This window comes from Amborella trichopoda, chromosome 8 (assembly GCF_054954075.1).
Source record: "Amborella trichopoda isolate Santa Cruz 75 chromosome 8, AtrichopodaSantaCruz75HAP2 v2.0, whole genome shotgun sequence".
In the NCBI taxonomy this organism is placed as follows: Eukaryota; Viridiplantae; Streptophyta; class Magnoliopsida; order Amborellales; family Amborellaceae; genus Amborella; species Amborella trichopoda.
This window is the reverse complement of record NC_142343.1, coordinates 27,343,204-27,366,800: the sequence shown is the minus strand read 5'-3', so window position 1 is coordinate 27,366,800 and position 23,597 is coordinate 27,343,204. Positions and strand designations below refer to the sequence as shown.

The following is a 23,597-nucleotide window of genomic DNA, read 5'->3' as shown; positions in this document are numbered from 1 at the left end:
CTCTTCTAAATAAAAATAGAAAATATATACAATGAGATCATTTATTTTTGAGCTGGAAAGTCACAATCTCTGTTCTAAATAAAAATAGGAAATATATACAATGAGATCATTACTTTTGAAACACAAAGTCCCCATCACTGGATTTGAAATTGGGTGATTATTACATTTTATGCCCAACATAGATAAAAATGAGTGTGACCGCTTTGTACATAAAATGAGTGGTATCCTATTTATTATTCATAAAAGAAACAAGTAGTCTCATATTACACATTCCCATAAAAATATTACAATTGTAGCATATTCGGATTTGAAAAGTGGAGCAAAAGTATCAAAATGGCATGATCGTTGAGCTGTTGGCGATGGAAGTAATTGGAGAATGATGTGGTTCGTCGCAGGGCGCGCACCCTCCCTCCCTTTCCATATCCAAGCCCTGCCACCATCTCCCTTCTGTTTTCCCCCATTGCCTCTTCCTTCTACTTTTCTCAAAATCCCTCGTCCTCCTCTCTGCTGCGGCTCTTCCAGCTGTCGAGTATCAGCAATGGCCAGAAGAGGAAGATATGACGATCCAATTGAATCATCAGAAGGGGAGTGGGAGGAGCCTGATTATGATGGTGAGTGGACTGCCTCTGATTCTGAAGAAGTTGAAGAAGAAGAAGATGACCATGCTACTCATTCCATTGATACTTCTTCTTCTTTCATGCGTCTCCGAACACAGGAGATGGAGTACCGGAATCTTGTTAAACGTACGTTACTTGCCTTCTTCGTCTCCTTTGTTTTGTTCTTGTTTTTGTTGCAACTTGGAGAAGGTTGCGACTTGCTTGCATAATTTGAGTTCGAATAGTGTATTGGAGTTGGTGTCCTTATGAGAATGTTGGACTCTTCCCTGCTGGAGAACTTCTCGAATGGGGTTTTTCCAAATTGCTGTTGATTCTGAGCATGGAGGTTGTTAAGTTGAAAATTGAGCAAATTGTTGTAAATGTTGATGATTTCCTCTCTTTTATCTCCTGAAAAATTATGTTCCTTTCAAAATATTAATTTTGCTAAGATGAGTACTGATGGGTAACCCACTGAAAGAAGTGTTTCATTCCAGTCGTTTTTCTTTTGATGTGGTATGAAATAACTGCGTTAGGGCAACTATAATATGCGCATACAATATGCATTTTGTTTCCTGAACGTTTGGAACTATATCCCATCTTCCCAAACCTTCAAGACCTGTGTCCTTCAAAGCATCTGATTTCCCATTTGCTTTTGGATGGTGGCTTCACGGACCTGTTTATGAAATGGCTTTTCTTAGTGTCAGTGATAAAGCATAATGTGCTTCATTCACTTGTACAAGTGAATGAGCCATCATATATATTTTCAACAAATACCTTTGCTGGTGTGGCGAAGCTTAATCCCTTTATGGATTAGTCATCTTCTCCAACACGGTCCTTGGTGGTTCCCTGATCCCCAAATTGGCTGGCGTGTGACCCATACAGTCCTTAGACACACTTTCTGTTATGTTGGTTAGGCCAGTCCTTAGAAAAAGTTTTGCATCATTTCAAGGAAATGGGCATTCTTTGTAATTGGGGTTTTTCTTGATAATAGAGGTCATGGAACTTTAAGGAAGCCAAGCTTCTCCCAATCTTGTGTATCCATTTTCTCTTGTACCTCTCCCCCATCTAAATTCACCCCTCATGTGGATGCTGGATCTTAACATGATTCTCAAAATTTTGTGGCAAAATGTGCAAAAGAATTTTGAGTTCTCTTGTTAAAAGTTACCTTCTCTCAAAAAAAAAAAAGAATTTTGAGTTCTCTTGTTTGTCATCTACAATACTTTGAAATTGTAGAATGCTTACCTTATCAGCGCAAAAAAGTTATTGTGTTCTCTTAGCTTCAACTATTAATAAAGCTAGAAAAACCTTGTGAGCCCATCCAACAATATCCACACAAGCATTGAAATTGAGTTTACTCTAGAATAATTAGTTACAACAAAGGCACTAACATCATCATCATCATCATCATCTGAACCTTGTCCCAATTATTTAGGGTCGCTACATAAATCCAGTTTCACGCCATTCTGCTCTATCAGGGCCCATATCCTCAATTTGACCATAAGTCACCACATCTCTTTTCACTACTTCCATCCATGCCGTTTTAGGCCTTCCTTTTGTCATTTTTGAGCCTTTCACTTAAACCAAATTGCCCCTCCTAACCGATGCTGTTCTAGGTTGATGTTGCACATGGCCAAACCATCTAAGTCTACTTTCCTCATCTTATTGCGTATTGGAGCTACTCATAAGTTCCTTCAGATATATTCATTCCGAATTCTATCATTTATTGTTTTGCCACTCATAGAAGGGCACATAGCAATGTTTAAAAAACACTGATACAAATGCTAACCTCTTATGTGGATATGAGTGTCTGAAAATGCCAACCCCAAGGTTGGCCTTTCAGACATGATAATTTTGTGTATCATTTAAATGAAGAGGGAGGTGGATGTTAAATGAGATTAGTACTTTCATATGGGCATTTCATTAAAAAAAGTTCAGTAGAAGTGCTTAAATTTCTAAAGTGTCAGACGAGTTTGTTGTGACCATGGTGTGTTTAAACATATCAGAAACCCTATAGTGCTAGAGTCTAAGTTACATTTGTATCGAACAAAACTGTACACGTAGCAATTTAACCGGTGTTCCTTAAAATGAAGCAACTGCCTCCTCTACAGGCATATAATACTTCTCATGTTCTCTTAGGTGCACATGTAATACACTTGACAAACCACAGTGACAGCCATAAACTTTTGAAGCAATCTAAAATACTTTGGATTTTTGTTCCTTTCCCGTCCTTATTGGAACGTCTTTAGCACACACTAAACCAATTAGCAATCCTCTAGAGTGACCAAGCCAATTATGACTGCTCTGAAGGGCCAAGAAGTAATTTGGTATCCTCTAGAATTACCAAATTGAAAAGGATGCCTCTATATTGTACAAATGTTGGTTAAGAGAAAATCAGTATGTTATCGTCTGATCAATCATGTCTCAAGTAAAGTCAAGGGAAAATATCATATTCCTCCCCCCTGAAATTCTTGATTTTGAAAACTACCTCCTGATTGTTTTGATTTCAAGTGGCATTCGTTTTTCACTACTCCTTGCATACACCCACCCCCCCCCCCCCCCCCCCCCCCCGGCCACCACCACCACCACCACCACCTGCTGCAGTACCACTTTCGTCATTTTCTCATTAACTTTTTCCAAAGATTGGCTCACTCAAACTTCTTCCTTTCCAATTCAAGGCCCCAATCTGCTCTTTCTCTCCATCTCATTATCTCATTATATTCTTTCTCTCAACCCAAACTCTATGCTTTGTCACTTTATCTATGCTCATCCTAAAAACCTTTATCCTTTTCCTCTGCATCCAAATTTGTATGCTCTCTTTCTCTCATTCTCTCTCTAGCATGGGCTGGGTTGCTCATCCTAAAACCCTGATCATTTTTCTCTACACCAAAATTTGTGAACTCTATTTTTCTGCTATTGGCTGCAATTCATTGGTTTATCTTTATACATAATTGTGGGTTCTCAAATGCTATCTCTATGCTGTATCATGGATTCATCTTTCTCTCTACTACAATTCATGGGCCTTATCTTTATACATAATTCCTAATAGCGTGCGTTGGAGGTTAAGGAATGAGGCAAAAGACTCTATTCTAGTACATAGGTATTCGGGATATTAAACTCTACTAGACTATAGTAAAGAGGCATTTGAGAAAGCGACTAGTCGCTTTTGGCTTTTCTTCTAGAATGCCGACTACCAGTGTGATGGATAAACCAACAAGGAATTGAAAAATATGAGGATGAGTATACTTCCTCGCTCTCAAAAATCTCTATGCTCTGGCAATTTTTTCAATTTTGTATACCCAAAAATAAAAATAATTACCTAAAATGGTCTATCTTATATCTAATATACTCATTCTCAAATTAGTATTTGATCTTGGTAATGAATTTCAACAAATTAGTAGCTGATCATTGAAAACAAATTAAGATTACCAAGGTTCCTGTGTCTTGTCTTCCATCCATACTCCGGCAAAAACCCTATAAATGAATGATTGTTATTGTATGTCATAGAGAGAGATGATAGGGACTTAGGGGAATTTGGCTGAGAGGAAGCACCCGTGGAGTTTGGCAAAGTAAAATGGTAAGATAAAAAAATGAGATGAAAGATAAAAATCACAAGAAGGTGAAAAAGGGCAGCACTATTAGGGGTATCTAAGTGGTGAGCTGAGAGATAAATCACTGATAGGTAAGGTGCAAAAGGGCAGCACTATTAGGGGTATCTGAGTTTGGGTGGAGAGAGAGATAAGGGCTGTTGGTTTGGGTAATATAAACAGAAAATTGAGAGTTGAACTTCTTGGATATAGAGGGAAAGGCCTTGGAGTTTTCGAAAAATAATGGGGCCTTGGACCTTCTAGGTTTGTAGAGAGAGAGGAGCTTTTGGGTTCATGTTAGGACTAATGGTGTTAGGTTAGGGTTTACACGGGGTGGAGGAAACAAAATAATGAAGGCTGAGGATTTTTTTTTTCATTTTTCTTTTTGTTGTTGTGTGTGTGTGTGTGTGTGGGGGGGTTTGTTTAGAAAGAGAGTAAGTGCAGATAGAGGGAGAGTGTTTCAGGAGAGAGATTATGAGAAAGGGATAGAGGGAGAAGATGGTTTAACCCCTTGAATTCTACAGAACCCAGCATATTGTATGGGACAATTTCCCAAAAAAAGAATAATGGAAAATTAGGGAAGTGGCACGAAAAGTAGTGAGTGAAAAGTGTAGAGCAGATAGAATGCTGATTGAAATCAAAATAACTATGAGGTTTCTCTTGGAACCTGGATTCATAGGGGGATTTAATATGATATTTTCCCTAAGATAAATTCAATATGGGAAAATAACCAAAATACATGATATGAGCCAAAATTACTAGAATACCCCTCAAGCATATGATTACTTAAATTACCCTATTCCTTCTATAGACTCCCTTGAGAGCACCTTGGCAGACTCAACAGCCTATGTCGATTCTGTATTTGTTTAGGACATGGTTTGTGCCCAAGGATATTTGTTTGACGTCCTCAAGGTTATAGGCTTCAAATTCAAAGGCCCTAAGGAAGTCTTGGAGGATTTCATCGCTGCATATGCTTCTTCCCAATCCAAAACAAAGACCAAGGGCAAACGAGAGCTGTCCAACATCTCCAACCTTGTTTTTGGGGTGAATTATGACAAAGGATATCCTCCGGAACCTCACCTCACACTTCCGGTCGATCAGTTTCATCTGGTCAGGTAGCTTCCCAGGCGCACTTCTAGGTGCAACTACCTCTCTCTCCGTGCCCCATGAAGATTCTAATCTGGAACATCTGTGGATTGGGCCAACCACATAAAAGAAATGCTGCCCAGGACCTAAGCTCGAAGCATTCCCCATCCATCCTTGCACTTATTGAGACCAAGCTTCCTTCCCTGACTCTTTCCCAAATCAAGAACGTTTGGGGTCTCTGGCCTTGCACTTGGTCGCCCTCGAGGCTCTAGGGGCATTGAGAGGCATTTGGTTACTCTGAGACCCCACTTTACACTCCCTGCTAGATTCCAAAATAGGTGAGTTCTCCGCGACTGTAGTTCTCTCTAGGTTGTCAGACGGTTTGCAGTGGAAGTGCACCGCCATTCTTGGCCCAAATTCAGACAATCTTAGGCCTTCTTTTTGGGCGGAACTACAATCCATAGCCTCCATTGCCCCCCCCCCCCCCCCCCCCCCCCCCAATTTGGTGTCTCGGGGGGGACTTCAACATCACAAGGTGGTCCCACAACTGGAATTCCATTCATTCCATTTTCCCCCAAAAGATCTACATAGCTGGAATGACCCTTTTCGGAGGATGAAATTCTCAAAGCCATTAACAACTGATCCCTGATAGAGTCCCTGGCCCAGATGGGTACCCAATAGCTTTCTTTAAGACCTTATGGGAAACCATCCTACTTGATGTCATCTCTTTCTGAATTTCATTCCAGAGGGGTGATCAACAAAGCCATGAATGCCACTTTTGTTGCCCTAATCCCAACGATTGAAGGGGCAGAGGAGCTCAAGGATTTTAGGCCCATTAGTCTAGTTAATAGTTCTTATAAGTTGCTTTCCAAAGTGTTGGCCTCAAGACTTAGAGCATTCCTCAATTGGGTTATTTCCCGTTCTCAAGGAGCTTTTGTCAAGGATGACCAGATCTTAGATGGGGCCCTCCTATGAGTGTATTCACTCACGCTCCATCTCCAAGATCCCTGGACTTATCATTAAACTTGATTGTGAAAAAGCATACAACCACGTAGACTGGTTGATCCTTGACGAGACTCTCAGGAGAATGGTGTTTGAATCCAAATGGAGAAATTGGATTAGAGGTTGCATATCCAATCTTGTTTTCTTGGTGTTGATCAATAGATCCTCTAAGGGATTCTTCCAGGCCAGCAGGGGTCTCTTCCAAGGGGACCCGTTGTCCCTTTTCCTCTTTGCCATTGTGGTCGAAATTTTCAGCTCAACCATTTCTAGGCTTTACCAAGTGGGCTTCCTGAGAGGCTTCCAATCCAGCAGTGATGGCCCCAACCAATGAACGACAAGTCGTCCGCCCGACCGCCTAGGCAGACTTTTGGAATAAACGGTTAGGTGTATTAAAGGCAGACATTATTAGGCGGGCAGAACTAGGCGCCATGATCGACTTTGGGGGGGCATGACCATTCTTGCACCCAAAAACAATTTCAGTGAACTTTAGAGTGAGAAACAACTTGAAAAAAACTAGATTTGAAGATTTTTTGAGAGATCAAATTTTTTTTGGAAATCCTCGAATGGTCACGATATTAAAGGATATTCATCTCCAATCTTTTTGAGGTTTATAGGAGTTGTATAAGAGGAGATTTGGGATCCCAAGCATTTCAGTTTGGCCCGAAGTCGAGTCCACTTTAAGAAGGTTGGTATATTTCAAAGTTTTCATTAGGATTTGTATTTTTATCCCTTAATGTCTAATGATGCTATTGTTTGCTATTTGTAATTTTTTTTGATACTCTATGATATATAGTAGATATGTTATTATCTCTTTGAATTATTATTTTATTAGTTAGTTTAATAATTGCTTATTAAATAATTCCATGTGTAATGTGTTTTCTCGATTTATGATTCATAAAGCATAATTATTTTATTAGTTAGTTTAATATTTGTAATGCTTATTAAATAATTGCATGTGTGATATCCTTTTTCGATTTTGTGTTATATCATTGCAATTTTGATATGTATGTTTTACCTAGAATTATTTTTTGGCTTAATAAGAACCCAATATATTAAAGGGTCAATGTCTCTACTATTTTTACTTCACTTCCTATTTGTAATTGTTTAGATGACCACTTCTAATTTTTTCAAGTATGACCTTTTTTTTTTTGGTCTAATTTTCAGGCTTAGGTGTTAAGTTTTAACAATATATTATGCACAAAACTTATTAAACAATTCTATATACAATAAAATGGGGGAGGTGTGAGGGATCCAATTTTTGTTTTCAAAGAACACCGGCTGCCTTTGGGTCTGGGGCGCCTGCATAGGAGGCCCAGCCCCCCCCCACCGCCTCTGACTTATTGAACATTGGCCCCAACATTTCCCACCTATAGTACGTAGTTGACACCCTTGTCTTCTGGCAATATCTAGGGCTTTTGTAGGTTGGTCCTTGGCTGCAGAAAGCAATTCCTCCAACATATACGCTTCCGCCCAAGGGAGGGGAATAGAGTAAAATTTTTGACAGACACCTGGATTGCCCATACTCCTTTCAGGGACCAATTGCCTAAACCTTTTCCTCCTAGCTTGTGATGCCCATTCCTCAGTGGCCCAAAATTTCATCGCCTCAGAGTTGTCTAGATCTTGGTCACCAAATTTCAGGAAGCTCCTAGCTGAACATGAGTTAGAAGAATTCAGAGCTTTGGCTGAACTCCTTCCAAGTGGGGAAGATAAGGTTAAATGGGCAACTGCATCCTCGGGAAGCTTCTCACTCGGTGTCCTCTTTCTGTCGATCCGTAACTGCAGTCCACCCCAACCCTACCTCCCCTCCCCTTACCCTTACTTCCAAAGCTTGGTTCCCCCTTATTCCCCTGAGGATACAGGTGTTCTGTGATAGCACTTTACAAACGAGTGCTGACTGTCGACCACATTCAAAGGAGGGGTACCCTGCCCCAATGGATGTGTCATGTGCATGAAAGCCGAGTAATCCAACGGACACCTTTTTCTCCACTGTGACCTGGCCAGAGCCTTATGGACTGATCTACTATAACTTTCCCAGTGGCCATGGGTCACTCCCTGATCAATTCCGCACCTGTTTGAGGCCTTTCTTTCCACTCCCTGGCCCAAAACAGGGAGAATACTTTGAAACGCCTCAGTGGCCGCCCACATTTGGCTGATTTGGAGAGAAAGAAACAGTAGAATATTCAGGGGTGAGCGAACCACTGTAGCATCCTTGATCAAAAAAGTTAGAAGCCTTCTCTCTTTGGGCAAGAAATCACAAGTTTTTTAAAGACTTCTCTCTTTTTGACCTCCACAGCAATTGGGATACTTTTTTGCTTTTGGCCACCACTATAATTTCTCAGGCCTCACTCTAGAGACCGCCAGAACCAGGCTCAGTTATGTTGAACTTTGATGGTTGCTCCCTTGGCAAACCTGGGCCCTCAGGAATAGGACGCGTCTTTAGAACTCATGACGATAGCACTTTGCTGCCCTTCTCCGAACCAATAGGTTTTGTGGACTCTACTCTTGCTGAGGCCCTTGCCCTGTTGGAGGACCTTCGCAAGTTTAATCCCAATTGGAATCCTGAGCTTGTGGAAGGAGATTCCAAGAACGCCATCTCATAGGCATCCAACCTCATGTCCTACCCATTGCGGCTTGACTACATCTTCGAAGAGATAACTGTCATATGCTGGGGTTTGAGAGTCTCTTGGATTCATGACTATAGGGAAGCCAATTCTGTGGCTGATTCTTTGGCAAAGGAGGGAGCCCAATTGAACCCCACTTTGGGCCTTAACCTTTTTGTTCCTCTCTTCTCCCCTGCTCTCTCTCCTTGTACCTTCAATTACTTGTTGTAAAGAATTTTTTGGACCCTTGTGGGGTTTTTGTATAGGGTGCCCTGTATTGGGGTGCCTCATTTTTTGTACATCTCTTTTATGCAATATAAATGAACATTCTGAAAAAAAAGCTAGAAGCACAGCTCATCTTACCAATTGCTTCATAACCTATAGATCCCTGAGCCTGCTGCCATTTGGGTTGATAATCACAAACCTACTATTAGTCCTGTAACATGTATAGTCCACTAGGTAAATATGGAAGATCATTGATATGATCCTTTATTTGGGCGTGTTTTGTAAGACACTTAAAAAATTGGAAAAATATTGAATAGAAGTAATGTTGGATGGTCCAGGGTCATGGAAAGAACCAGGAAAGCAATGAAAAATGAGGTTACACAAGCATAGCAAACTTTAGAACAGGATAAGTCTGCCACAGAGTGAATACTGATCTGCGGGAAACATGGCAGTTTAGGTCGAATGGTGCCCCGAGAGATAAAAAATTGGTGGACGCCTAAGAAAAGTATTTCCAAGAAAGGTCCTTTTTTTTCTTAATTAATGATGAGTTTTGATGGCATCTATGAATGTGCCGCAGAACCACGGAAACTTCAAGTTTGCCTCTTCGGCAACCTTACGAATGGGTTAGATGAATTGAAAGTGGGAAAAGTCTTAAGTTGGAGGGATTTGGTTCCTAAAATCTTTGTCAGTTTAGAGATCATTGAGGAGGCCAAAAAGAAAAATGGGAAATCCTCTTCTGTAGCAGTTTGTAAACAGATTGCTGGTGTTCACCCTAGTTTCAAATAGGTTACTATAATGACCTCCAATCAAGATCACATTTTTTAGGTTAATAGAAGAATTCCTTGGCATTTTACATATAAAATTTTATTCAATTTGGATGACGTTGAGGGTTCAAATAAATCCAAAACCGGGAGGTGCTCGGCTGTTGCAGTCTGTAGCCGACTGCTGCAGTGGAGTTTGCCATGAGCTCAAATAGGTGAATTTAATGCCATCTAATCAAGAATGGATTTTTGATTCGGATAGAGGAGAGTCTTGGGGACCTTTAGTGAAAATTTCATGAATTTTGGACATGTGTAGGGTGTCCAAATAAATCGAGTTCAGAAAGAAAACAATATCAGTTTGCGGAATGCAGCCTATGAAGACAAGTTCATGATTATTTTCATTTGACAATGACTTTGATTCACGGAAACGCTGATATTTTTTGCGAAGGTACGTATATGTCTTCGATACTTCTACAAAAATCTCATTAACTTCGGAGGCTCTGCGGCATACTTGAGTTGCCCATGCAAGAGGTCATTCATTAAGCTGAAATTTTATGTGAATATAGTTCAAGGTATTGGAAAGCTACTGTAAAGAATTCATATTTTTGGATACCTCTAGATGGGTCAATCAAATTCTTCTTCATTATCGGCCCAGTTTTATGAAGCAGAAAACAGCCTTGAAAATAGGTTCTACCTTGGGATTTATTTGTGGGATCAAGTGACTAAAAATTTTGAGCTGAAGTTTTGTGGAGAAGTTTGGGATTGTGTCGGGAATATCCAGTTAGAATGTCATAATTTTTGAACACTCAGAAGGGGTTTTTCTAATTTTCTTCACTTGCTGCCAGATTGTAGCTGTCTTTTTGCGGCAGCCTTGCTCCGCCTTTTCAGCAGAAGCCTTCTGCCTTTGCAGAAAACTCAGTTTTTGATGATTTCTCATGTTTGTGAGTTCCAATTGATCAGGGTTTCTTCTAGCACAATCATGGAACCCTGGAGAATATTTCTAGAATGGATTTTGAGCAAGATATGGCCATACAATCCTTAAATCAGAGAGATGGCAGAAAAATTAGAAAGTGTATCTCTATGGTGCTTGACTTGAGATTTCTTTCAAATGTAGAAAGAGTTTGGATTTATTTGGTTCCAGATATCATGGAGATAATATGGGTAAGTGATCCCTGGTACAATCTAAAAATAGGGTTAAAGAAATCAAGGATTAGACAAAAAGCAGAATGGATTTTGAGCAAGATATGGTCATACAATCCTGAAATCAGAGAGATGGCAGAAAAATTAGAAAGTGTATCTCTATGGTGCTTGACCTGAGATTTCTTTCAAAATGTAGAAGAGTGTGGATTGATTTGGTTCCAGATATCATGGAGATGATATGGGTAAGTGATCGCTGGTACAGTCTAAAAATAGGGTTAAAGAAATCAAGCATTAGACAAAAAGCAGCAGCTTTTCTAAACCGTGAATATTGTTTTGGAAGTAACTTGATCTTCAAATATCTTGAGATTTATAGCACATTTTGGTGCAACCATAACCATTCCCTAAATCATGGGATTTCAGGCCTAAAGGAGCAAGAGATCTCATGAACTGATTCTTGGATGTTTTTAGTTTGGAACATGCTCCAGAAAGATCATATTTGAGGATTTATACTTGTCAAAGGTTGAAATTTTACTTGGACACCCATTATATAAGAGTGTGCCTCAACATACAAAAGATCCGTTTTGGACCATTCAGGAGATATAGAATTCCAGCACAAATTTGGATCATAGCTCAGAGGATAACTGCTTCAACTCACATAAAAATTTCAATATACAGAGGTCGTGGTACTTCTTCGAGAAATGAGAGAACAAACCAGTAAATGCTGGAGTGAAGTCCTTCAGAGTTCTAGGGAGAGAAAGTAGCAACTTTGACTCCCTCGCTTCATAACACAAGGTATACGGGATCTACATTGATCCCTGGGTCTCATGTTTGTAATCTTTTCTTTTTCTTCGAATTTGTTTGATGTCTTTGTAACCCACTTATTGGAAGTGTTCACTTCTTTGTTTGTAAAGTTGGATGTAAACAAAACACGTTGCTTGCAAGTGCCTGGAATTCTTCCCGAACCCATGTTTTACTGAAAATCTCTTGATTATTATGCATTCTTGGTGAATTTGTTCTTAATTGGTGTTCTTTCCTCTGGTTTATTATTTTGGTGTCATATTCTTGTTAGGAGACATTGTAGCGGAACAACCTTGGAGTTATTTTTCCTTAGCAAATGAAATATTTTCTGATAAATATTTAATAAGACTTTAAGTGAGTCTCTTTGTACTCTTCTTTGATGCCTTTTTAATGAATTCAACGGAGCAATTAGCTGTTAGTTCCCAAGGGAATCGCAAATTTGTGATTCATCTTTTTGTGTGAAATATTTAATGGATAGCTTTCTTTTCTATAGAATGGGTAAATTTTATATTTTACACTATTTGCTATTCAAGAAAATTCTGTGATAAATCTAAAACAGGTGTTTCCTAAGCTTCTTTTTGATCATTACCTACTCAATATAAACTATGATATTGTCAATATTTGGACTTCTTAAAACTACTAGACTAAACACAACTTTGGAAATAAGGGAAGTTCGTGCCATGGAAAGATGTCTTTTGAAGAGTGGAACCACAAGTGCTCAAAAAAATATTATAACTTATTTTGCAATATCTTTGTGCAGTGAAAAGAGCTATTATGTTCCATGTCATGGTATATTCGACGTAACTAGTTATATAATCCTTATTTCGATGATTGTCGCAAACCATTCTTAGCTCATTTGGATTTCACAAGGATTATGGGAATAAAAATCTTGAAAAAAAAAAAAAGAGGACATAAAAAGAAAAGCAAAACAGGAGGAAAAAAAGGAAAAAAAAAAGAAAGAAAAAAGTGAAGAATGTGGAGAATAGCCTTGAAAGGAAAAAATAGAAAATTGAACACAAAAAGGGTTTTTCTGGGCATTATTTTCAGGTTCCTCTTTCTCTCTTGGTCTTCTTGTCTCACCCCTGACCTTTCACTCTATGGCAGCCCACATCTATCTCTATCTTTAGCACTTTCACCGTAATCCCTCTGTCCTTCTCCCCTTCCCCTAGCCTAAGATGGGGTATTGTTCACTATTTTTGGCTCTGCTACGAGAGGAATGTCCTCTCCTCAGCCCCTCAAACCAGGTATGCTTCACCCCACCCCACCCCACCCCACCCCACCAATCTCTAATCTCTCTTTCTCTTCTCTTTGCTCTAATCTCTCTCTTCTCTCTTGTCGCTCTATAGTTAAATCCCCCCGCTCCCCCCCCCAAAAAACATGAAAAAAATAGAAGGGGGAATCAAAGGACTATTTAGGGGATGGAGTAGAAAAAAAGAGAAGGAAAAAAAGGGAGAAAGGAAAAAAAAAGAAAAAAATAAAGGTCTTTTTCTTATGCTGGGTTCTCTCCTACTCTCTTGCGCTGGGCTATCTCCTTCTCTCTCCTCTCTCACCTCCTTTTCTCTTTCTATCTTTCTAGTTTCCCCTTCTTTAGCCCCTTACCCTTTTCTTCTCTTTGGTAGGATACCAGGCTTCTCGTCTTCCCTTTTCTCTTTCCCTTTCCCCCTCTTTTCCTCTACCCCCGCTTCTCTCTCTTCATCCCTAAACTTCTTCTGCTCATCCATTATCTCTCCCTATGCCCCTTCTCCTTCAATTTATCCACCCTCAAAATTACAAGCTCCTTCTGTTGAGGACAGAAGGTTCCCCTGATTTGCGATCTGCTTCGTGACTGAAAGCTCCCCCAAAACTCGGTGAACAGTTTCCTTTTACTTTGCCTATCAGAGCCCCTGCCCTCATCTTCCAAGGAGGCTGTCGTGGACCTTCAAGCCAGGGATTGGCTCCAACAGTTACGCCTCTTTCTCACACTATTAAAGTTTTCTTCAAGCTCAAGAAAAACTTTGTCTACACTAGTGCTGTTAAGTTTGTTTCTTTCTATTCAGTGGGATCCTGTTGCACACCATTTTGAGTTCTTCTTTTGGGTTTTCAGTTCATTTTCTGTTTCTCTCCTTAGTATTACTTCTCTCTCTCTCTCTCTCTCTCTCTCTCTCTCTCTCTTTTTCTCTCTCTCTTTTCTTCTATCTGCTTTACAATTGTAGTCTAAGGCCCAACTTGTGGGATGCCGTCTTTAGTTTTAGTAAAATGTAAATTCTTTTTTCTATACAAAAGTTACTCTTCGTAAAAAGAAAATCTTGACTAATTTCTACTTTTTATTTATTTTCAATTTGATGAACCCTATTGGATGTGCGGTATTACACTACACATTGGAACTGTCCTTGTCAGAGAATCTAGAGAGAAAAGAGAAAAGAGAAAAAGAAGAATGAGAGAGAGACGTGAGTGAAAGAGAAGAGAGCGAAATGTGGTTCAAACTAACCCCTCACACACCTCTTAAACCACTTAAATATTACGAAAAAATATGAAGGGGAAAAACTGCCCATACAAAAAATGAAAGGACCCTAGGATCCTAGAACTTAGATAAAAGGACTTTTAACATTTCCCCTCAAGGTGGAGCATAAATGTTACCCATGCCCAACTTGGAACAAATTGTTTGGAACATATTATGACCAAGGCCTTTGTTGAAGATGTTTGCCTGCTGGGTCCTTAGATTTCACATATAGAGTAGACGCCTGACTACTAGCAACTCTCTCTTGGATAGAATGACAGCCTACTTCAATGTGCTTGGTCCTTTCATGAAACATTGGATTACTTGTTCTATAAGTGGCAGCTTTATTATCATAATACATCTTCACAAGTTTAGCAACACTAAACCCATCTCCTGCATCAATGTTTTCAGCCACATCAATTCATATGTGGTATATGCTATTGCTCTATATTTAGCCTCTGCATTAGATCTAGCTACAACATTTTTTTTTCTTGCTTCTCCATGTTACTAAGTTTCTGCCAATAAATGTAGTAATGTACAATAACCTGTGGTAGACCACTTGTTAGATGGTGAACCTGCCCAATTTTAAATCACCATGGAGAAGCATTCTTGATACCAAGTTGCCTCAACGAACATCCCTTGTTGGCAGCCATTAATATAACCACTTGAACTGAATTAAGTTTAGAAACAAGGGCAAATGGTTTCAAAGTAGTCAATGCCAAATGTTTGTTTGAATCCATTGGCTGCCAATCTGACTTTAACCTTTCGACAGTGACATCAGGTTGATATTTGACTGTATGGATCCATTGACACCCAACAACCTTTTTCCAGCTGCTTACTCAGTGAGTTCCCATGTATCATTTCAATGAAGTGCATCCATCTCCTCTTCCATTGCTCTCATCCTCCTGGTATGAAACAGTGCTTCTTGATAGGTCTTAGGAACATAAATAGATGAAATGGCTAAAACAAACTTCGATATGATGGAGACAAATTTGTAAAGGTAGCAAAATGTGCTATCGGATGTTGAATACAATACCTGATAACTTTATTGATGGCAATAGGTATATCATCACAAGAGTGAAGGATTAGTAGACAAAGATGATGATTGAGTGGTTAGCTGAGTTGGTAGGGGATGTCCATTTTCTTCTAGTGTAAAACTTTATAGGCTGCTCCTGAGGAACAACATGATGTGTAGATGTACTAGATTCAGTGGATTCACGTAACTGGGGTGAAAAAGAAATATCAATAGAAATAGGAAGAGGAATCATAGAAGGCAAGGACTTTGAGACTTCTTCAGAAGCACGATAAGAAATATCTATATCAAGCACACGACTCTCTTTGAAAAATAAAGGGTATCTTAAAGAAAGGTAACATCGGCACAAACAAATTTCTTCCGTAAACTAGGATGATAACAACGATAACACTTCTGGAAGCATAAATACCGTAGAAAGACACACTTGACAACCTGGTGATCTAGCTTATCATTACCAACACATAACATATGAACAAAGCAAACACACCCAAACACTCATGGAGGAACAACAAACCAGTGGAATATTAGGAAAGAGAACTGAGTGTGGTATTTTTCCATCTAAGACTAAAGGGGGCATATGATTAATTAAATAGTATGAGGTCAGCAAGGCATCTCCCCAATAAACCTTTCGAACATGGATATTAATGGCTAAAGAACGAGCTACTTCAAGTAAGTGTTGATTTTTCCTTTCAGCAACCACATTCTGTTGAGGTGTATGCGCACAAGAGATTTGGTGTAAAAATCCCATTTTGAGCAAAATAAAATTTTTTAGAAAGATTCCCTTAAGCATTATCAGAACGTAAAATATACATATTCTTATTGAATTGAGTTTGGATATCTTTGTGAAACAATTGAAAATTGGAGCTAATCTCATATATCTCTTTTATTAAATATAACCATTCATTTGTGAATAATCATCCACAAAAGTTACAAAATACCTATGACCATACAAAGTTTGTACTCTAGCTGAACCACATATATCAGAGTGAACCACTATAAATGGAACAAGACTCCATTTGTCAACTCTAGGACGAAATGAGACCCTATGATGCTTTCTTAACTGAAGCTTCATACTATAAAGCAGATGTAAACTCCAAAGATGGAACTAATAGCTTCAAGTTATTGAGAGAAGGATGAGCCAACCATTAATGCCATAAGAAAGGAAAATTAGCAAAGTGAAGAACAACATCAATAAGTTCGTAATCTAAGTTGTAGAGGGCGCCTGATGATACCTGCCACCAATCGTCCTCTCTGTCTTTAGTTCCTAAAAGACGCAAGAAGAAGGATAAAAGGTTACATGGTAATGAATAAATTCTGTTAATTTGCTCACGGATAATAAATTGAAACAGAACTTTGGTACATATAATGTAGATGATAGAGAAAGGGAAGAAGTAGGCATAACTGTACTCTGGCCTGTCACATTGGATATTGATCAATCAGCTAGAGTAACAGAGGAATTAGGAATACATTTAATTAGAGATGTAAAAACAAAGGACTCACCGGTAAAGTGATTAGATGCTCCTGAGTCAATAACTCAGGTATAGGTTTCTGAGAGGCTTGAAGCACAATAGTACTTGAATTGGCAAGGATGGCAGTATAAGAGGAAGAGGGAACCGTAGATTGATGTACTTGTTTAACAAGTTTATTATATTCTTCTTTGGGAAGCACAATAGAGTCACTGGCAGAATCCGATTGTTGTTGGCAATCACTGGGCCCATTCAGATAAAGGTCATCACTCTCATGTGTATAAGTAGCTAGGTTTGCCTACGCAGGCTTACCAACCTTGTCTCAACATTTATCAACTGTATGATTTGTACGCCCACAATATGTACACTTGTTAGTTCCTAGTCCCCTGCCACGATCACCCCTAGCTCATTCTCTTCTTGCGCCACGACTACGTCCTCGACCTCCATCGCCTTCCCTACAACTGTATTCAAGATTGATCCATCAATTTTATTCGAGTCAAAAGCAGTGGGAGAACTAGATATATTGACCTATTGAATGTGCGTGTAAACATTTGTGAGAGATGGGAGTTCATCGCTTACCAAGATTTGTTCACGTATCGAATGGTACTCAGGATTAAAGCTACATAAAAATTTCGCAACCCTAATTTCTTCATGCTGCCTCTTCTGTAAGTCCACATCACCAGATATAAGTTGATATAAATTCAACTTCTCCCATATATCCCTAAGGGTACTATAATAGTCACACATTTTTATTACCTTGTTGCAATTGAAACATCTTCTAAAACAACTCATATACCTTTATCTTATGAGTTCGTTTCTTTCAAAATGTCCCAAATTTCTTGAGCTGTATCGAGAAACATCACATTGGTATTTGTTTGGGGTTCCATATTACTCAACAACCAGGTCATGATTGTATAATTCTTATCATCCGTTTTCATATCGACTATCAAATTTACTAGGCTTGTCTTCCGTTAAGTATTTTAGTTTCCTCTTGCATCGAGAAATGCTTTAACAGATTGGGCCCATACAACATAATTAGGCTCATTTAATTTTAACGAGATCATTTGTATCTTCTAGGAAAACTAAGGATTCCAGGTTTAATTTCCTTATCCATGAGTATATAAAATAAAGGGGAATGAGGGCAACCAGGATTGTCAAATTTTAGTCACTTAGTACAATATTAGAAACCACATAAAGAGGGAAGAGATGCTTATCATTTGGATCAGGTCACGTTCTACACTTGAACGAATTAGGGCATCACATTAAACATATCTTAGCATCACCATGCTGCCATTATTGATACTAGGTCATGACCTCTTTGTAGATCTTAATCTCGAAAGAGAAAACACACACAGCAGCATCGTCACACTAGCAGCAGATCAACATGATCTTCTGCACACAAAACCCTAGGGTTTAGATCTAGGGTATCCCTTGACAAGATCGGCATCAACAGGGTTAAAGTTTATTGTTTTTTTTCGTTTTGGAAAGGAAAGGGGAATACAAAAGTTTAGGGTTTAGAGAAAGGGAAAGATGAAAGTTTAGAGTTTAGAGACGAGGGAAGATGAAAGAATAGATTTGCTCTAATACCATGTCAGCTTATCTATAGAGAGAAAAGGGAAAAAAGAAAAAGAAGAGAGAGAAGAGATAGGAGAGACGAAGAGAGAGAAGAGAGTGACATGAGGTTCAAAACTAACCACTCATGCACCTCTTAAACCACTTAAATATTTTTAAAAAATATGAAAGGGCAAAACTGCCCGTACAAAATATGAAAGGACACTTAGGTCCTAGAACTTAGATAAAAATAATTTTAACAGTCCTAAACAAGCATAGATTTCTTGTATACTTTGTCTTTATTTGTGCCTCAAATTGCAATTTTATTTGCTTTTGTGTTATTTCTGTTTTGGTAAAGCTTCTATTATTCCTCCATTTTGATAAAGAATCTGATATTCCTTTGATGCATACAGAGGTGGAGCAATTATTGGAACCTGAAGAAATTGCTATTTTGCAGAACAATGAGGCTCCTGTTCTCAATAAAATATCAACGGTGGGTTTCATAATCATCCCGCCAACTTCTTGTCTTATGTAGCTAAATATATCTGCTTTCTAGCTCTGCATGTATGGGTTGGAAGCTTAGGAGATGGCATCCAATTTTTATGTTTATCTCATTCCTTTTTTCATGTTACATGAATTCTAACTGTACTTTCAGAATGATTCTGACATGAGTAATACGAAAGTTCACTCGAAGTAACATTGAAATTAAGATAACTGACATTCCTTTAGACTCTAATTTCCTTAATTGTGTGCTGCAGCCAAAATGGAGCCCCATTCATACTCTTGCAGCATCTGGGCAAATAGCTTTCATGGACAAGTTACTGGAACTTGATGATGCCTCCGTTGATGCTGTTGATAAGGTAGTCTCATCTTCTTCAAGCTTTGTCCTGAACAATCTCCCATTCAAGAATTGGTGCAATAGTAGCATTTGCGTTACAGGATGGTTTTACTGCTCTTCACAAGGCAGTTATAGCAAAAAAAGAGGCGGTTATTAGTCATCTTCTCAGGGCTGGTGCAAATCCTCATGTAAGAGATGAGGTGAGGCCAATGTTCCCATATTTGTCTTGAGCTTCCTTATTTAGTCTCAATTGAAAATATGTCAAAGTTTCCATAACAGGATGGTGCTACATTGTTACACTATGCGGTTCAAGTTGGTGCCATGCAGACCGTTAAACTACTGATCAAATATAAGGTTGACATAAACATTGCGGATGATGTGAGTGGGTGGATTTTTTATTCCATTTCTTGAAAATGGAGAATTCTAGTTGTGTACTGAAATTTAAAGTCTGAATTTTTTTTTTCCCTTTCAATTACTCTTTTAGGATGGCTGGACACCTCTACATGTTGCAATCCAAAGTCGGTGTAGGGATATAGCCAAAGTACTATTGGTCAATGGAGCCGATAAGACAAGGAGAACCAAGGTGAGATTACTGTCTTACTTCTCATCATAAATTTCTTGCTTTGCACCTTTTTATTTACCTAAGTTTGATGGTTGTGATGGTAGCAGCACTTGAGTCAAATAATAATTGTGATGCGTATAAGTTATCTTAGGAAGGACATGGAACTATCCAAAGGATACATAGCAGTTTCCTTATAACATGGAAAATATCCAATGGCAAAGTAAGGCAAGGAACTTTTTCGAAGCCATATGGGTTAGGTTCTACTTGCAGAAAGTCAACAGCACGCAGAGAGATGAGTGCTCAAAACAGTTTCTCGCATTCCATCTTTTATACGATGAAATTGAAGTTACCCTTTACTGTTGTATGATGCAGTCTCAACGTAATTGATAGTATTATCACTTATTTGACAGATGATTCCTTATTTTTATTTGACGTGCACCTGATTACATTAGTAAGCTGATGATATGATCTTATGTGTTAATGCGTACATGAAACCTTGTGCAATGGCTTTTGAGGTATTGAGCATGTCCTAGAGAGATGTTGAAGTTAGGTCATATGCAGATCTCTCTCTTTTTCATGTTAAACCTTTTTTAAGATTAACATGTTGGAGCTTGGGACTCGGTAGAATGATACCCTGGTTCAGATGAAGTATTGAAAGACGTGTCTTTGTGAACATTGGAATTATTTCTGTATTCTATCCGTAATGTATCTTTATGGTTTTACAAAGTGGATTGTGTCAGGTCTACTATCCTCATTGGTTAATAAAAATTTAATTAAAGAGGAAAACATTTAGCCAAGGGATGTCCTTTTCCAAAATGTCTTTCACATGAATGATCTTGGCCAACTTGTTTGTTAGGTAGTGAGACTCATGGTTGACCTATTAGTGATTTTGTTAGTGAAAAGAATGCATGTTCATAGCTTCTCCTCTTCCACAGATTACGACTGCAAGTCATTTTCAGCACTTGATGCAGCTATTAACTCATTCCAGTATGATTCCTTGGCACCACTATTAGTAACAAGTGTGCCTGTACTTGAGAATCTTGTGTTGACTTGTTTGTCTGGAATTTCATTATCATTGAAGTGTTCCATTTATGCATAAACCCAGAACCATCTTCTTGTAAAACCTGCATCTGCCTTATCTCACAGGTTAATTGATGCTTGAAGACATGGCTCCAAAATTTTCCCCTTTCCACTTTACCCCGTTTCTGAATAAGGCTATAAATGGGTCAGGTCCGGTTAGGGTTGACCCTGACCCAACTAGGTCCGCAGTTAGAGGCAGACAGGGGTTGGGTCCATGTTGGACTCAGACCCGACTTGGATTAATACGGGTTGGGTCGGTTCCTGGTCAAGATATTGAACCATACTAATATATTATATTTAAAATATGATTTTAATATTTATGTATTATATGTAAATATGTTGGGTTGGGTCAACCCCTACCTGACCCAAATTTGTCCTGCCAGTTCCATTTGACGGCTCCAGACCTGGGTTGGGTTGCCTCCCGCCCACCCAGGGGAGGTCTGCTGGTCAGCCAGACCCATTTTTGAGCATATTTTTCAAATGTATGTGCTTTGTTGCAGGTTCCCCCCACTACCCCCCCCCCCCCCCCCCCCATTCCCTCCTCCTCCTCCTCCTCCTCCGCCTCTCTCTCGTCTCCCACTAGGGGGCTTCCCACTTTATTCTTTGAGAAAATTAATCCCTTTTTTGTTGAAGGCAAACTTGGTTTCTATGAGTGTTTTACAGACCATTTTAGTTTTGTCATTTTGCAAGCATTTAATTGTATGTAGTTTTGTATATAAATACATCTCTGTCAATTTCATCAAAAAATAGAAAGAAAAAACTAATGCTTGAAGATGGCTCAATGTACCATTGTATTATTACATTCGAACTAATGAAACTGGATGCATTATTTTTAGGGAAAATTATAGATACCCCCAAGAGCCAACTTTCTAGGCATGCCCTCTCCCAATCCCAATACCTAAACCACATCACTAATTGCATCCAACCCCCAAGTAAAAATGTAACTTTCTTATGATGGAAATGACTCCCTCTAAACCCAATGTTGAGGGGTTAGTGATGTGTTTAAACAGTAATTTTTTTTTTTTTTTTGGGGGCGGTGTGTGTGGATGCCGAGAAAGTTGGGTCAAGTGCGGTATCTATAATTTTCCCTTATTTTTATTCAAATAGATAAGGAATATATACAGTTACCAGAACACAAAGCCATTGCTCATGTGAACAATAGCGGTCTGACAGCATCTGCTATCTATCGCATGAAGGTTCCATTTTCAACTTTTACACTATATGCACTAGCATCTCTAGGTTTCGCGCAGCATTGACTGCTTGGTGCCAATGATGATTTCCACACCCACCAACAGGCCTTCAGGCTCCTTTGGTCCTATTCCTGTATCTTGAGCAGTAAATCTCTGGAAATGTTTGCTTGCTTTAGTGCAGGGCTGCGGCATATTGCTGTTCTCATGACCTAGCTTTATTGTCTTCCACCTAGCAAAATTTGGTTTGGCAATTTATCCATTTTTAGCTGTAAATAATCAGTGCACCATCCGTATAGACTCAAGCTGTCTGTTGTTTGTAAACTTTCTTTCATCTAAATCTTGTGAGTTGATCAAGTTCCATTATCAACAAAGAAAAACAACAAATGAGGTTCCGTGATATCAGGCACTGAAGATTGGGGCATTGATCCTTGAGATGGACCTCTGATCCTCTAGGCTAGTATTCTCAAATTATAGTTTGCCATCTAATCGTTGAAAGATTCACCAGCAGTTCCACTCCCTGAAATTGGTACATCATCTACTGTGAAACCTTTATAACAATGGTCTCTAGCAATAAAAAGCATCGTGTTTCTCCACTGTAGTAAACCATCTTGTTATTGTTTATTGCCTTGGTTTGTTTTTCTTGCGCACTCATACTTGTAGTGGTTGCATTTCCTGTTTGGATAAGATCTAACAGTGTTCATTGCCCGCTCCATTCTCCTGTGTTGTAGGATGGAAAGACAGCTCTGGATCTTAGTTTATGCTATGGGAGGGAGTTCAAGTCATATGAACTAGCCAAGCTGCTTAAGCTTGTTCCTGCAGATGGTGTAAACAGGGATCCTTAAGTCCTGACATTGCAATCAGGATTTGTTCATTCTTTATAGCTATTGTTTATGCAATTTTTCTTTCTCTGTTTTCACCTTCACGTGGCTAAGTTTTGAGGTTGCATGCTTGTTTTTGGTTGAATTTGCCAATTACTTTTCAGCTATTCCTTCATTGTTCTTTGATAGACTGCAATATGGTTAGTTATATTTCTTAGTTGAACATGAGAATTCATTTGCGAGTGTGATATGTGATTTATATGTATGAAAAGATACAGGGATGTGCTTTTTTTGTGCAAAAATTCTATCACTTGATGGCTGTAGCCAGTTTTTGGAGGGTTTGATTGATTTAAGAGTTGAGTGATCGACATAGGTCCTAAAAGGTTCCTCTGACCTAAAACACATGCAATGCAATGACTTCATATAGATACTTGATTTCATTCTTCAATCATTTGCATCTGAAATTAACATAACCTACATAATCGGGTGTGACCACCCAGTTGATTCTACCGGGGCCCACCAACACCCTAGAATAGGGAAAAGGACGTAGTTCTTTGTAAACCCTGTGGACCTCTACTCGAATAAAAAAAAAAAAGACCTTTGCTCTCCTCCTGCCCTTTTGATAGTCAATTTTACCATGTTGTTCATTACCTTCCAAAATAATAAGAATACCACCCTGTTCAAAAAGGCACCCCGAAACCTCCCTAGAGTATTCCCCATAAAACGTGCTCAAGGGTGGCATTGGAGAGAGAAAGAGAGGGAGTCTGCTATGAAACATTCTTTGGAAGGAT

General features: G+C 39.0%; 1 protein-coding gene across 1 annotated transcript; it reads left to right on the top strand.

Moving 5' to 3' along the window:
• Nucleotides 1-352: 352 nt before the first annotated feature.
• Nucleotides 353-23,108, top strand: EMB506 (Ankyrin repeat family protein). Its single transcript, XM_006843202.4, has 7 exons — nucleotides 353-743; nucleotides 18,732-18,811; nucleotides 19,077-19,178; nucleotides 19,258-19,356; nucleotides 19,436-19,534; nucleotides 19,641-19,739; nucleotides 22,717-23,108. Exons 1-7 carry the CDS (start codon nucleotides 377-379, stop codon nucleotides 22,828-22,830), a joined length of 960 nt encoding a protein of 319 aa, XP_006843265.2. The 5' UTR covers nucleotides 353-376; the 3' UTR covers nucleotides 22,831-23,108.
• Nucleotides 23,109-23,597: the final 489 nt, after the last annotated feature.

Excerpts from the sequence above, each read along its gene's own strand:
- EMB506 (XM_006843202.4), top strand. The coding sequence starts at position 377 with ATGATGTGGTTCGTCGCAGGGCGCGCACCCTCCCTCCCTTTCCATATC. Across the intron at positions 18,812-19,076 it reads TTCTCAATAAAATATCAACG|CCAAAATGGAGCCCCATTCA; the intron begins GTGGGTTTCATA and ends TGTGTGCTGCAG. Across the intron at positions 19,535-19,640 it reads ACATAAACATTGCGGATGAT|GATGGCTGGACACCTCTACA; the intron begins GTGAGTGGGTGG and ends TTACTCTTTTAG.